Raw genomic sequence first — 16,541 nt, forward strand, 5'->3', positions numbered from 1 at the left:
AATTTGGTGTGGTGCATGTCACGGCAACACATACGCGTGGTACAGCGTATACCTGTGCAATTCTCTCCAAGCCCATATTGTAACGCTTGTTGTCGCCCTCTCTGAGCTTCTTCAGGGCCACTCTCACCTCACCGATGAATTCATTTCGGCCGAGTCTGTCCATGTCGCAAACGCACAGCCTACACAAGACGGGACACCAAAATAGACCTTTGTTATTCTGTCAAGGTGGGACACACCGTTTGCGGGATGCTCGGACGGACGTGCGGACTGACGACTCGCTGAGAAACCGGTTGTGGGAATTGGGGGAAGAAATGGAATGGAAGAAATTCGCACGCTTGCGCCAGCTGTCTCGTGGTGGGCTTCTGCTCGGAGCTTTTGAGGGGACAAGTTTGCTTGTTCAAAAGCCATTTCAATTCAAACAGCCAATCGAATCAGGCTTCACAGGTTTAGTACGAAACGTGAAACATTTCAGTTCAGCTCATCACAGCTGCGGAAGGGCGACGCGCCATCTGGTCTACTGGCAAAGGCTTTGGAAATAATCAAGAAAATGAATGTGACACAGTAAACCGAGAACAATGGAGGAAATCCATGCATCATCTTCCCGTCGACTTGCCGACCGTCGCTCTAGAAAAGGAGAATTCTTCGCGGTTCCTACCCGACGGTCTTTTTTCGACCGATCGAATGTTGCGTGTCGGGCTCGACCCAATCGGTACCGTGGCAATTGGTACCCCGACGGAAGGCCGTTGTAGGGCGCACGAAAACCCTCTCGCAGGTTCTGATTTTCACATTTAGTCACAGTCTTACAAGTTATTTTGAGAAGCATACGTAGCAAACCGAGGCGATTGTCGAGCCAACGTCCATGCAGCGAGTCGCGACTCGGCCAGAGTCATTTGGGATGAGCTTTTAAACTCCTCCTAGCTGGTTTTGGTTCACCAAGCACTCCTTTTCGTGCTGATGGAGGCGGCGCTTTCATATTCGTACAAACACACGCCTACAGGTCTCCCCTTCCGACTCGGACGCTCGGCCGTGTGGCTCCGTGAGCCCCGGAATAACTCTGACTCATGACGGCGGCTCTGCTGATTTATATGCCTCCAGATGAAGATCGCGGCGCAATGTCACACCAGTTCCGGGCAGAGCGCCTCCATGAATATCCTCACGCCTTCTCCCCCACATATTTCATCTGAAAGCCAAACAGATTTGCTTTTACGTCATCAACACTGCTTTTGCGATTTTACCCAACCTACTCACATGAAGTCACATCTTTGAATTAGGGCTGCCACCATGAGTCAACGAGGCACGGCCGTGTCGACGATCAAAACCATTTATTTTCAAGCTTTGTTGTTTTTCTCTCAAAAGCGCTCCATGCCTCCCAGTGCTCCCCGCGCTGCCCGTTGTCCGCCTGGCGCCACGGGCTACTGATTATCCGGGCTCTTTTGTGACGATGCGCGTGAGCGGCCGCGCCATTAGTTAGCGACCACGCTCGGACGATGAAGCAATTAGGCCCAAAAACCGGAGAGGAACGTGATTCGAAAACCCGCGAGACCGAACGCGTCTTTCACGGCGGCGTGACGGTGATACGCAAATGGAAGTACGTTGCGGCCGATTCCATTTCTGACGAAGAGGCACGGTCATTTTGCTCAGCCGCTAGCTTCCGAGATCAGACGAGACCGCGTGTTTTCAGGGTCGTATGGCTGCGAGTTATTACGGTGTTTTGTCACGTTTGTCGTCGTTTTGCGGGGCATCAGCAGCCCTCCCCCTAACAAATTCCCTGGCACCCCAAAAATGATGCAGCTTTTCCGAATTATTCAAATTCAAACTTTGAACCTATCGTGCCCAGCTCACCAGTGCCGGTGCTGGTCCCGAGCGGGAATATCAGAATATCGTAAATAAAGAGGGTTCGAGTCAGGGAAGGCAAATGAATATGAATGTAAAACCCGGGAACAGTCGGTAAGGCTCATCTGAAACGGGAACGCCGGATGAGACATTTTTATTTTACGGCTTGGGAATATACATTTGCTTTTCCGCTATCGGAAAACGTACAAACAGGGACGGATTCCAGGGAAACATTGGCGGGACCCCGCTGTAGCTTTGAGCAAGACAGCGTTTCAGGGTTTCTGCAGCAATCCGAAATATATAAAGGCTGAAAGTTTACCTTGAAACTGGATATGAGAGTTCCTTTTCCTTTTGCCTTTTTTTGTCTGGCTTCGAAGGCTTGGAAAGAGCCAATCGCAAGTTATTTATTTATTATTCCGCAGCGACATCCTCAAAAAGCGCGGGAACCCAAAGCTCCCGAACCTGCCGACAAACATCAATTCTTCATTTTGTTTTTGTCTTTTTTAAAGCCGCCAAAACCAAGCGGTAGTGGTCTTTCTCAAGCACCCGACCAAAGATCCAACTAACCTCCAGCCCCTATCTGCGCGGGACACGACCCAATGTCTCACCGGCCAATTTGGACACCAAATCGAGTATTAACATTGCCTCCGTCGCCCCGTGCCAGGGGACAGTACGAGTCTCTGAGGAAGTCTGACGGAGAGGTGGAAAGATAGAAGAAAGGGAGGAAAGAGAGCAAGAGAAAGACCAAACACAAGCGCGCTTGGTCAAAGCACCTTGGCGTTCCCGATGGTCATTTTAGCAACGAAAGCCCCCGAATTCACCTCGCGCATCGGGACACGCAGAAATTGCTGTGAGAGGAATGATTTCAACTCCACGCGATCACTGTCACGGCTGTCGGAATCATTTCGAAGTTGCGGTGACTGACGCGGATTGAATTGCATTCGGATCTGATCTGGAAATGACGTCGTCGCAAAAAATACCTTTTCCAAACAAAGTCCCGTGCTTCATATTTACTGTGTTTTATATATATATATATATATATATATATATACATAGCAATGCATATCCATCCATCCATTTTCCGTAGCGCTTCATCCTCAGCAGGGCTGGAGCCAATCCCAGCTATCATACACGTAGTTGGCTCATTAGAATTCAATTCACTATAAATAATAGCATTAAAAGAACTAATTAGTGTAGGATTCAAATAAGATATTTAACTTTTTTTGGGGGGGGGGGAACTGTATTCATAAGTGACGTGGCCAATCTAAACTTGAGGAAAAAAACATCTCATGCGGCCCTCGAGCGGATCGAAGTCCGAGTCACGTCGGTCCCGCAAGCGCGATTCTCTCCATCGACGGCGTCATCTCCAGCGATGTGGGTCAAAACCCCAAAATGGCCGCCTTCTTGATGAATGAGCGATGCCACGCGTTCGTTACTGCATCTGCGAAAGTGGTCAGATTACAGTTACTTCATTAAACCAATGATAGTTACTATTGAGTCAACAATGCGGGCGGACGACCGGTTAGCACATCTGCCTCACAGTTGTGAGGTTGCGGGTTCAAATCCGGCCGCGCCTGCGTGGCGTTTGCATGTTCTCCGCGTGCCTGCCGGCATCCCAAAAACACGCGTGCCAGGTGGATCGAAGACTGGAAAGAAATTGCCCGTAGGTGCGAAGGGTCGTTTGTTTCTATGTGGCCCGCGATCGGCTGGCGACCGGTTCAGGGCGTACCCCGCCTCTCGCCCAAAGTCACCTTGGATAGGCGCACGAGGATAAGCCCAAAGGCAGATGGATGAACGAACGAACGAATGAACGAATGACTCTTTGCAAGCCCTCGTGGTTTCTTAAGTCTTGAAGAAGCAAACCATCCGTCCAGCTGCGTTTTTTGTCAGACGGGCAAGCCGCTGGCTGCCTTTCTCACGCTTCGGCGAACCCGACCGGGAGCTCGTCGTTTATCACGCGATCCCGAGGGGCCGAGGGACGGGCATCGCCGAGGCGCACGCGCGCTTCCGAAGCTCCTTCCGCCCCGAACCTCGTCAGATCCCCGTCAGACTGACGGGTCGCAAGCGGAGGGGCGCGGGCATCTTGGCGGGCGGGCCCGCCCGCGGCGACGGGTACGGGTGGGAGCAAGTGTGCGCGTACACGCTCATGTGCGTCGACGGGGGGACGGAGCCAGGAAAAGCCACCGACAAACTCTCGAGTGCAAACCGGCCGAGCGGCGTCGGTCCCGCTTTTAAGACAACAAAATGAGCGAGGCGCACTTTCCCCTGAGCACAACATCGCAAATGCTGGCTTGCTGCACTCTGCCCGTCCGCCCGTCCGCCCGTCCGTCCGTCAACAAGTGGTTAACACGTCTGCCTGGCGGTTCTGAGGTTTTGTACTCTGGCTTCCTCCAATTTTACACATTCATAATACGGAAAGATCAGACAAATACATGCGAATACACCAACTTTCTTTTGTCTTTATTAGCATATTTGGTGTTTGATTAATGCAAAAGTTATTGAAAGGAATCAAGGTACATTAAGATTAAGGGACTTGAATTACGTTACTTACTCCATTTTATTAAAAGGTGTCTTGTCACTGTGTGGGAATCCATTTTTAAAGTCACCCTATTTCGTGCCAGTTCAGAGTCTTGTTTACATGTTTCGGTATCTCCTGTATTTGGCAGGTCAAGTCTGCACTAAGGAGCTCATTTAATGTGGCTTCAACTATACGAATATTTAACTTACAGCGGGTACGGAAACTATTCGGACCCCCTTCAATTTTTCACTCTTTGTCATATTGCAGCCATTTGCTAAAATCATTTCAGTTCATTCCCCCCCCCACATTAATGTACACACAGCACCCCATATTGACATAAAAAAAAATGAATTGCTGACATTTTGGCAGGTTTATGAAAAAAGAAAAACTGACAAATCACACAGAGCCTTTGCTGAGTATTTAGCAGTAGCACCTTTTGAGCTCATACAGCCACCAGTCTTTTTCCCACCTGGATTTGGGGATGCTCTGCCGTTCTTCCTCGCAGATCCTCTCCAGTTCTGTCTGGTTGGATGGTGAATGTTGCTGGGCAGCCATTTTCAGGTCTTTCCAGAGATGCTCAATTGGGTTGAAGTCAGGGATCTGGCCGGGCCATTCAGGAACAGTCACGGAGTTGTTCTGAAGCCACTCCCTTCGGTATTTTAGCTGTGTGCTTCGGGTCATTGTCTTATTGGAAGGTGACCCTTCGGCTCAGTCTGAGGTCCTGAGCACTCTGGAGAAGGTTTTGGTCCAGGATATCCCCGTACTTGGCCGCATCATCGTTTTTTAGCAAACTCCACGCGGACTTTCGCGCGTCTCGCGCCGAGGAGAGGCTTCCTTCCGTCGGGCCACTCCGCCATAAAGCCCCGACCGGTGGGGGGGCTGCAGTGACGGTTGACTTTCTAGAACCTTCTCCCATCTCCCGACTGCACCTCTGGAGCTCGGCCACGGTGATCTTTGGGTTCCTTCTTGACCTCTCTCACCGAGGCTCTTCTCCCCCGACGGCTCAGTTTGCCCGGACGGCCAGCTCGAGGAAGGTTAATGATCGACCCAAACGTCTTCCATTTCAGGATTAAGAAGGCCGCTGTGCTCTTGGGAACCTTAAGTGCAGCAAATCTTTTTGTTTTTGTAACCTTGGCCAGATCTGTGCCTTGCCACAATTCTGTCTCTGAGCTCTTCAGGCAGTTCCTTTGACCTCACGGTTCTCCTTTGCTCTGACATGCACTGTGAGCTGCAAGGTCTTGTGTGGCTTTCCTAATCAAGTCCAATCAGTACCATCAAACGCAGCTGGACTCCAATGAAGGTGTAGAACCATCTCAGAAGAAATGGACAGCACCCGAGTTCAATGTATGAGTGTCACAACAAAGGCTCTGAATACTTATGTGTTGCTGTTTGATATTTCAGTTTTTCTTTTTGAATCAATCAGCCAAAATGTCAACAATTCCGTTTTTTTCTGTCGATATGGAGTGCTGTGCGTGTGCATTAATGAGGAAAAGAATGAACTTCAATGATTTTAGCAAATGGCTGCAATATAACAAAGACTGAACAATTGAAGAGGGTCTGAATACTTTCCGTATCCACTGAATGGGCTCATGTTGATGACATCATTGTGTAACCCGCGTGGCGTATATTACCAAGTAACGAGGTACAGTGAAGCTAACCCTCTTTTCGTGCTGTGGATAAGTCACATTCCTGCCACTCGGCAGCTGCTGAAAGTAACTCGAAAAGTGACTTGTGATCTTTGTGACTTTTGCAATCAAGAAATCAGCAAAGTAGCCAAGTGATTTTTCAAGGTCACCGTGGCAACACCGGCGGCCTCCCCCCGTCGTACCGGCGCATCCTGACGTTCTTCTTCCAGGAGGCCGCATCTGTCACTTCCCATCAGTCAGACTGGGCCCGCCCACTTTGTTGGTCTCTGGAAGCACGCGTCTCTCTCTCTTCGTCTGTCGCTTGACCGTGGACACGCCCCTCCCCCTCCCCCTCCTCCTGTTTTTTGGAGCCAGCACCACCATGCTGTTTGTGTCTGTGTCCTTGGATAGAGGTCAGATGGGCTTTCTCCAGTTGGAGGGATTTCTGTTCCCGCTGCTGTTGGCGTGCGTGCGTGTGTGCGGCGCGGCGATGCTTTTGACTGCGGGAGATGAGCTTTGTTTGGGTGTGTGCGTTTTGTCTGGATCCAGAGGAGGAGCCGTGCATGTGCAGTCCTTCCGCGGATCGCACACGCGCACACACTTGACCGGCTGCGTTTGTGTGTCGCGTGGAGACGGAAGCACGGCGCGTGAGTGAAAAAAGTCATCGCAAATACGGGAATGTTGCATGAGGCAAAGTCTCTGAAAAGTGTTTTGGAGTTTTGAGGTCAACCTTTGACCTCGGGCAGCCCACACGCAGACGATCTCGGAGCCGGCGTGAACAACGGCGGGAATCTCACCCCGGCCTCCGCGCGCAAACGGACGGCGGTCCGCCCGGGCGGCGGCGCTGATCGCGAGCCGAGCGCCTACCTGAGCGTTTTGGTGGTCATGTCGGCCGCTGTGATCCCGTGATACACCAGAGTCTCGTTCCACACCGGGTTCAGCGTGTTCTTCAGAGTCTTTGTGCGAAGTTTGTTCGCCTGTAGAAAGAGAGCAATTTGAGTGTGAAGGGGAACGAGAGGAAGGTGCAAAGGGCGGGCTCGCTAATTCATCAGTTCAGAGGAAAAGAAGGACGAGGGATTGAAAACAAAACATGAGCGCATGGGAATAATTTGTCTGGACGCCGGAGGAGATGCGGGACAGCTGTTGAGCGAGCGTGAGAGGCCAGGAGGCCGCCCTCTTCCCACCTGTCCGTCCGCCGCCCCGGCAAAGTCGCGAGGCGGAGAGCCTGACGAGCGGCGCAATCACGACGAACATTCCGAGCTTGTCGCCCAGTCGATCGGCCTCATTTCCCACGCTTGCCTTCGGGATGTTTTCATCCAGCTGACGAGTTCGCTGCGCAATCGACGCCGACAACGCGGAAAAATATGTTTTCGGGGACGTTCCAAACCGAAGTATTTGTCGAAACCTCGGCTCGGATTATCAGAACGATTTTCTTCGTCTTCGCAGCTTCCATTTGAGCCGAATCAGTTAAGGCTGTCCCCACTTTATATTTGGCAGATTTGAATTTCAAAAGGTTGTCTCCTCCGCCTACGTAACGGAGTGCAATCCTTCGTATCGGACAAGATACTATCTCGCACGTTATGTGACACGTTTGAATCGTTTAATATCGCAAATTATGGAAAAAAGCTCAACTTGTTTGTGTTGTATTCGTTTTAGCAGACTCTTGTTTGTTTATCCTTGTGATTTAGATGAAGATGAAGCCCAGACCAAATGATGCGGGGGCTTCCTCCCGCATCATTCCTCCCCCTTACAAGAAGCAACAGGAATTTAGGACATTTCACTTGCAATGTCAAGTATCCACGAATTGATTTCAGTCACACCGGTTGAACGTTTGGCCCGAAAAAAGTACTGAATCGATTTCGGATCGTATCCTTCGAGATGGCCCAATATTGTCCTACAATCGAACCGGCACCCGCAAAGCGTCGTACGAATCAAATGACGGTTATTGCGCAGGCGGAACGGTGTCAATTCAGTGGCGTGTGTCCGCAGACGCGCCCTTGAGACGACGTCGCCGGGTCTGGGCCACCCGCTCACTCACTCACTCACTCACTGCGACAGATAACTTGGCAATATGCCAATTGCTTGGGTTTCCCCTCGCTTACGCTCCGCTCCGACGCTTTTCTGCCGAGAGGCCCGAAGCCGAGAGGGGTTTCTCGAGCTTATCTACATCGCGAGCGAAGATCAGAATGCGCCTCTCCAGCGCTGTCGACATAACAGACCGGGAAGCAAGCGATCAGAGGAAAGGGGGCGGTCTCGGCCAAATATGGACCAAGCGGACACAAAAGTGGCTCAAACAGAAAGAGCCGTCAGAGGGGCCTTTTCGGGACACTCAGATGACGGAACGTCGCCACCATTCAGTCCACGCGAGTAGCCGGCTGCATCTTTCAGCCTACAAGCTCCAAAAAAAATGTGTTCCTTGAATGGTCTTGTTTAAAATGAGGAATTACGATAAAAACAGAACTTTTGTCACACTAGGACGGGAACGATGGGGAATGGGCGTTGATAACTTTGCATTCCTCGCAGCGCTGGCTGACAAAATGATTGAATCTATTCTTATATTACAAAACAAAATATATTGCATATGATCACCGTGTGATCATGCAGCGTTTTAACTAAAGCATTCTCGTACAAATACAAAGTTTCCGAGTAATCCGTTTTTACAATTATGTACTGTAATACAAAAGAACATATTCACTCCTATTTACGCAGTGTCCCTGAACGGACCTCGCGCACTAAATAGGAAATGCTGCACGGCCAAACAAGTCCCTCTGCTGGTCACTTTTAATATTACAGTTGATTGACTGTATAGTACAGCACACCAACATCGCAGCAGATTCCACGGTGTGACCAATGCGCGCGATGATGATGATGATGATGACGCGCAAAGAAAGTATCGGGCACCCAGTGGACATCCGTGAAAAGGCAGGATAGCAGCTTTTATCCGTTTATTCACTTTATTGGGAGTATATTAACAAAATACGGATGTTTTTCATCGGTAAAGAATGACGTCACCATTTATTTATTCATGATTATGTATTTATTTTTAAGATTTCCTTCAACATTTGGTAAATGGAGAGTTATCTGGACTTGACTCATTAAATTGAGATAATGAGTAGCATGATAAGAGGCACATTTTGAAATGTATACTTCTTCGATCTAAATGGAAGGCATAAGAGGCGAAGAGCGAGAATGCGATTGCGAGCCGAGCGGTGCCGAGGTTACGAGGCCGCGCCTGAAAATCACGAACAATACACGCAAGCTGTTGTTCTTGCTCGTCTAAATGTAAACGGGAGCCGCTCGCCGTCGCCTTCGCGGTAACGACGACCTTCCCAACGTGGCCGCCCCGCAGGCACGACCGTCGGCCGGGCTGGCTTATCTCGCGTGAATACCGATGCCCGGGAAGCCCAATAGAAGACGTTGCGTTCGGTCACGTGACTTTCTTGTGTCGTTTGATTCGTGATAAACGTAAACGTCACTAGCGCTTACATTGGATTGGCGCAAATGCGGAAGTCGCAGTCGTAGTGTCGCGCACGAAATAGTTGATAAATAAGCAATAATTGAAAAATAAAAGTAGCGAGCGACATTTACATCGTTGTAACAGAGTGAAAGTACCGTTGCTTCTTAACAGCAGAAGCGGCGGAAGTGTTTTTTCTGGTCTCGGCAACTCCGGTGACGCATCCAAAGCAGGTCCCGAGCGCACAGTCCGCCGGAGAATAATATTCACAATTACGTGTGTGTGTGTGTGGATGGTGGATGCGTGGAACGAATGTCGCTGCCAGCGTTCAAGGAGTCCGAAACAGCCTCTGACGACCCCCCCAGGAAAAACTCATCGGATCTATACGATTCACGTAAATGGCCAATTTTGAGTTCAAAACGGTGAATTTCGCCAAAAGGCGACTGATTTGCACGTACGATAAAAGGAAGGAAACGTACCAAAAAAAAAAAGATCTGATTCATGGATTAATCCCCAAAATAATTGACAGATTAATCCATCCATCCATCCATCCATTTTCTGAGCCGCTTCTCCTCGCGCGGTTCGCGGGAGCGCCAGAGCCTATCCCGGCTATCATCGGGCAGGAGGCGGGGCACACCCTGAACCGGTTGCCAGCCAATCGCAGGGCACATAGAAACAAACAACCATTGGCACTCACATTCACACCTACGGGCAATTTAGAGTCGTCAATCAACCTAGCGCGCGTGTTTTTGGGACGTGGGAGGAAAGCGGAGCGCCCGGAGAAAAGCCACGCAGGCACGGGGAGAACATGCAAACTCCACACAGGCGGGGCCGGGGATTGAACCCGGGTCCTCAGAACTGTGAGGCAGACGCTCTAACCAGTCGCCCACCGTGCCGCCGACAGATTAATCAATTATTAAAATAATAGTTTGTTGCAGCCCCGCCAAGGGACAAAAACAAGACAAAACATGAAACAAAACTAAATGCCGGTCAGCCAACTACGCCCGAGGGGCAGCTGTTTTGTACGCGCCCCCAAAAAATCAGGAACTGAAATCAGGTGAAAAACGATTTGACATTCAGTAGTACGTAATTTTTCCCATTTTCACCAATTATCAGCAAGCGTGTATCATGCATTTCAGAACAAATCTCTGAATCGACTTTACAGGGTCTTCAAATAAATCCTTGAAAAACTCCCCCACTTGAGGAGGGTCATACGGCGTCAGGAGCATAAGCGTCCGACGGGTGGGCAGGGGGCGGGGGGCGCACATTGTAACACTCACACACGCACACGCAAATTCAACAGTAATTGTTCTAAAAGACGCATTCGAGGGGGGCATCCGGTGAACCAAACGCATCTCAGCCACAGAAGAGTCGAGCGTCCTTCCACTCGTTGCGCTCTGTGGGCTTTCTTCACGTGGGCTCCTGCTGCACCGAAAGCGGTCGGCTCACACGCGACGTGTCGGGCGGGGCGAGATGCAAAACATCAACGCCCTTCTTCTGACGTTCATTTCATTTGGAATGAATTCTATCTGTGTGTGTTTCGGGGCACTTCTCGTATCTTTATCTCACAGTTAGCGGTCGACACGGATCCGTTCCGACCGACGAAACGATATCTACAGATTAGCACAAACAGGCCGACGACGGGCGGCGCGGTAACTCGCTCGAGGGGGGCGACGCCGGCCGAAGGACGGGAGCGAAGCGAACCGCGAGGCGGCGAACACGCGCCAACGGGTTGTGGCCGACTTACGCCGGGGATGGCGCGAGTCGGCGTGAGTCCGCCGTCCGCTGGATATTCGACTAACGGCGGGCCGCGGGTACTTAACTCCTCGTTGACGCATTCTCCGCATCCCGCCCGCCCGCCGCTCCGCTCCCGTCGACGTGAGCCGTGGGACGATCCTCCCTGTTTCCATGACAACCACCCGCCGCTGCATGCCTTCTCTCGCTCTCCCCCTTTCCCTCCCTCTCCCCTTCTCGCCTCACGCAGTTTGTATTTCAAGGTCAAAGAAGGTCACAGCGCTACGGCGAGACGTGGACGGCGATAGGACGCGAGAGCCGACGCGGGAGAGCGCGGAGGACAGGGACGCCTCGTGCGGACCTCGCGACGGTCGGCGCCTCAGATCTCATTCCTTCTTATCGTGGCCCGACTTCATTCGTGTCCACGTTGAGCTCAAATAGCCGACAACAGGTTGGCAAAAGCGCGCCACGCCGTAACTTCCCGCCGGCTTGAGCCGGAGACGAAACGAAACGCGCTTGCGCTCGCGAAGGCGACGTATCCCACAACGCGCCACAAGGAAGAGCCGAGCGCAGAGCGAAAAATTTGCCTGCCGCCGTGTGACGCTTTGGCGAAGGTCAAATCACACGCTCGTGTCACCTTTTTTGTTTGTGGAACATGTTCGCGTGTTATGAGCTGAGGTTGGAGCAGTGACCTTGCTAGCCCCGGGAAGAAGATGAAGCTTGACGTACGGATCAGCCAGCCCATTGGAGTCCATGGCTTTCAGTCCCTGGCAACACACACACACACACACACAAAGACATCACCGTACTGTACCGTAGCGACGGATGCGACGTCATCGTGCCCTCGGACACGACGCGCAAACGACGGGGTCGGAAAAAGACAGCAAACATCGCAATAGCGCTGGTGGGCGCTGCCGTTGCGTGCCACCGTTTGTGACGGCGCTCGACTCCATGGTGTTGTCCTCGAGGGACTCGTTCAAAGGGATTTACATAATTCAACTCGTGCGACAGTACGCGACATCGGAGTCTGGCGTCCTTGTTCCAAATGCGTCGACAGAGCTATGGAGCGTGATATTTTTCATACAAACCCTCATTCCAAAGAAGTTGGGACGTTGTGTAAATACATTGATGAGCAAATCCTTTTCCAGCTGTATCCCATTGAATACACTACTTTGTTTTTCGCAAATATGCTCTCCTTTTGCATGTGATGCCTGCAAGCTGTCGTTGTTCAATGCGGGCCAGGGGCACGTCGACCACCGCGTTGCGTCACCTTTCCTCTTAACAGGACTCAAGAAGCTTTTCGGGAAGTCAGTGTTTCCCCATTCTTGGTTCATGTACAACTTGCATTGCTCAAGAGTCCGGGCAGGGTCTCCGTTGTGGTATTTTGCGCCCGCACGCGTTTTCAACGGGAGACGGCTTTGGACTGCTGGCAGGCCAGTCTAGTACGCGCTGTCTTTTACTAGCGAGCCACGCTGTTGTAACCCGTGCAGAATGTGGCTTGGAAATCGTCTTACTGAAATAAGCAGGGAGGTCCCTGAAAAAAACCTCGCTTGGATGGCAGCATATGTTGCTCCGAAACGTGTCCCTTCACAGATTACCCTTGGCATAGCCACTAACACACACCCCGTAGCATCACAGATGCTGGCTTTCGAAGTTGACGCCGGTCCTTTTCCTCTTCGGGCCGGAGGACACCACGTCCATGATTTCCCAAAACAATTTGAAACGTGGACCGGTCAGACCGCAGCGCACCTTTCCACTATGCATCCGCAGTCCATCTCAGACGAGCTCGGGGCCAGAGAAGCTGGTCGGCGCCGTTTCTGGCTGTTGTTGAGATGCGGCTGTCGCTTTGCGTGGTAGAGTTTGAACTTGCATTTGTAGATGTGTTCACTGACACTGGTTTTCTAAAGTGCCGGATTTTAATGCAGTGCCGCCTGAGGTGTCGAAGGTCATTTCTCAATGTTACATCGAGAAATGAAAAACAATAACGTTTATCAGTTCGAACGTGAAATATCTTGTCTTTGTAGTGTATTCAATTTCATATGGGTCGAAAAGGATCGGCAACTCATTGTATTGTACGCTCAATGTCCCGACGTCGTTGGAATTGGGGTTAGCGCGTTTTGGGGGGGGGGGGGGAGGTTCGGAGGAGGAGGAAGATGCACCCACTGGAAGTTGCGGTTACCTTTGCCTTGTGAATGGTGCAATGAAGACAGTTATTCTCCTGATCAAAGAGCAGCGTGAACTCCAACGTCCCCAAATAGGCTGCAAACCACAAAGACGACAGCAATTACCGGCGGGACTTCGACGCACTGAGCCGTCATGAAAAGCTCTCAGTCACATTGCGCTAAATACGAATTGGCCCGTCTGGTCGCTCGCTGTTTTGGAAACGAGCGGAAAGAAATTGCCACTTTTTCAGCTTTGCGCTGCGGGGCCGCACGGCGAGACGGGCACACGCTTTGCAGGGGAAATGCTTCCCCCCAAATGACGCCGCGAGCACATGTTGTTTTCTCAAGAGGAAAACGTGATCTTGAGGAGAAAAAGATGACTCTCCATTTGGAAGTTTTAGAGCTAGCTGTGTTGTTTTTCTGCTGCAGTGCTTTTTAATTTCCATATAAATGAACAAACACACACACACACTCCAAAGAAACTCACTGTCGTCATCGTCGGAGTCAGCGACTCCGTCCCCGTCGGCGCTGTCGTCCCCTCGCCTCTCGCCTTCTCGGAAGCCGCCGCCCATGTCCCCGTTGAAAGTCTCCTCCCTCAGGATCTTCTTCTCCCGCGGAGGCGGCGGCGTGCAGGGGTAGTCGTGGAAACGGGGGAAGAAATCTGAGATTTGCGGGATGGGGAGGATGGGGCCCGGGCACACGTTGATGGCGAAGTGCTCCTGCATAGAAATCTTAACGGGCGAGGGAGGGGGCGGGGCCGACGGGGAGGAGGCGGACGAGGAGGGCGTGGAAGCGGAGGAAGGAGGGATGGTGAGGTGGGAGGCGGAAGGCGGTTTGGAGACGTTCATGCGGGCTGCCGAACGGGGCTGAAATCGAGAGGAAGACGAATGAATCGACGGGGAGTCCGGGATCGGCCCCGGAAGACCCGAACAAAACAACGCCGACGTTTCGCAGCGAGCGACTTTGTAGGACGCGACATTGAAATTCAAAGCGCATCTTCCACACCCACCAGGAAAGAAAAGAGAGAGAAATATGTTTGGGTTTTCATCTGGCGATGCAACTGTGAGCTCTCCAATGCCAAAAGAGGACGTTTGCCACTTCAAGCGTGACTCACACTTTGAAGGAATACCGCCAAGTCGGACTGACCGGAAAGTCCTCTCGCTTGCAGGGGCCTCCCCTCAGCCATATTTACAAAACAGCGCTCCAGCGAGTCCAACTGAGTCATTAGCATGTCTGCCTCGTTTCCTCGTTTCCTCAGTGCCATCACAGCGTTTGATTTCTTCATGCTTCGAGAAAACCTCGCAATTACGGTTGATGTTCAGTGATGAAGTCCAACTTAGAAACATTGACCGACAACATGTTGAGGATGAAACACAGCATTTCCCTGCTGTGCCAAGTTCAACCCCTTCCATTTTCTGCGAAGGCGACATTTACACCTGTCGCCCTTTTGGCCCTCAGCGCATTGCATGATCAAACGGCGCCGTAAGTGCGGCACGTCAGCGCGTGGGGGTTTCGGAGGCGTAATAAGGACGGCGACGCGTGCGGTAGTAGACCGGCCAGCCGATGATGAGGCATTTCCGAAGCCTTCTTCCACAGCAAACGCCGAGAGACAAGAGAGACAAAAGATATATCGGGCCGCGCATCTCTCCGATAAAAGACGATTCCGTACGGATCGCTATACATGCCAGACCGTACGCGAGGCCGGTGCATTTTAAATGGACCGACGCGAACGGGTTCCGTTCGGCGGGCTTACGATTGCCTTCGATACGGTTCGATTCGATTTGAAATCCCGATTGCTTCCGCACTTCGGACTTTCAACTTGCCGGGCCGTTGTGAATCCCGTCCCGGTCCGGGATGACGTGCTATTTGACGTAACGGCGGTTATGTCTCGCGGGACTTTTAACAGAGCGGAAGACGGTCAAAGACGGAGATGCGTCCGCGTCAGTGACATCAAACCGATGTTTTTTTTCAAGCTCGAGTTCGATGCGATGCCATTCATTAGTCCGTGTACAAATCGCGTGTAAAGACGATAATTGAGTGCTTTCACTCAATACAGAGCATCTGTGTAATTCTGCTAAACTACAACTGACGTGGGGAACAGGAGGCATAATAAAGGCAGCATTTGCACGTTTCAAAACAAAACACTTTTTGGGAAAGGTGTTCAAAGTCGGGGTGTCCCGATGCGATCTTTGCGGTGGCAAATCGAAAATCTCAAGATCGGATCACTCTTAAGGGCCCTTCGCACCGACGCGGCGGCCGTCCCATACCTGGAAGTGGTGACGCAACAGCCTCCGAGCAAGTCGGGAGGCTTCCCCCCGGCTGAGTGGACTGCAAATCGCCGATATCTATTTGGCGTTGTTGGGAAAGAAAGCCCGAACTTTGCTTATTTTGAGGAGGATAACATTTTGCCTCTTATTCGGGGAGAATGTTTTGTGAGCACCATTCAAGGTACGATTGTGATTGGTGGAACGATGGGCGCAGTTCACGCCGGGTAGCCGAGTCCTTTTCTCCCTACGTCGTCGGGACCTTTGCGACGTGCCTATCACGATGACGACGGCGAAACGACGCATCGTGCAGCCCCAGTATAATCTTCTTCTTATCTCATCTTTTGGCTCTTCAGAAGAAAACAATCAACAATATTCATCAAGTCATTTTGTCAAATGCAATCAAAATCTGTGTTGCGCTGCCTTATTTCAATGGGGAGGCACTTTACTATCATGTGTCCATTGGAACTGCGCGAGCATTTTATGCCGAAGCCAGCGTTCAAATAAATGAAGACAAAACCCGACGCCGATTAATAAGCAAACAATTAGGGTCGGCAAATATCAAGTCAGGAATGCATCTTCGATCAATCACACTGATGCTGTTGCCGGCCTCTTAGTCACAACGCTCCAACTAGCTGGTAAACAGCAGACTCCTCACCCAACTCATCCCAACAAGTTTCAAAGCTCCGATTTCCATCGCCCGCTGCGTTTGTGTAAGGACAGCCCGACATCGCTGCTCGCACACGACAACGACATCGGTGAGCACTCGCAAGCGCGCCGCTCACAAACTCATTCGCCGCGACGATCAGACAGACAAACAGCCGGCAAATATTACATACCGAAGCCAGGGCGGTCTTCATCTGTGCCGGCACTCCATCTCGAACGCTCTCACGTCTACCTCGCTCGCAAACACACGAAGGAGCATGAAGACCAGCTCGGAGTCTGTCTGTC

General features: G+C 51.4%; 1 protein-coding gene across 2 annotated transcripts in view; it reads right to left on the bottom strand.

The window, feature by feature from the left end:
• Positions 1 to 16,541, bottom strand: part of doc2d (double C2-like domains, delta) — a 36,513-nt gene extending 19,972 nt beyond the window's left edge. Inside the window, exons 1-6 of one of the 2 annotated variants that reach the window (XM_061679731.1) lie at positions 16,430 to 16,541; positions 13,814 to 14,192; positions 13,344 to 13,423; positions 11,857 to 11,931; positions 6,844 to 6,953; positions 53 to 179 (exon numbers count right to left, since the gene is read on the bottom strand). In XM_061679731.1, coding sequence (XP_061535715.1) covers positions 53 to 179; positions 6,844 to 6,953; positions 11,857 to 11,931; positions 13,344 to 13,423; positions 13,814 to 14,192; positions 16,430 to 16,450 — 792 coding nt within the window. In that variant the 5' untranslated portion in view covers positions 16,451 to 16,541. The remainder of the gene's footprint in view (positions 1 to 52; positions 180 to 6,843; positions 6,954 to 11,856; positions 11,932 to 13,343; positions 13,424 to 13,813; positions 14,193 to 16,429) is intronic. The other variant, XM_061679733.1, reaches the window with a different exon arrangement.

This window comes from Phycodurus eques, chromosome 6 (genome assembly GCF_024500275.1).
Source record: "Phycodurus eques isolate BA_2022a chromosome 6, UOR_Pequ_1.1, whole genome shotgun sequence".
NCBI lineage: Eukaryota > Metazoa > Chordata > Actinopteri > Syngnathiformes > Syngnathidae > Phycodurus > Phycodurus eques.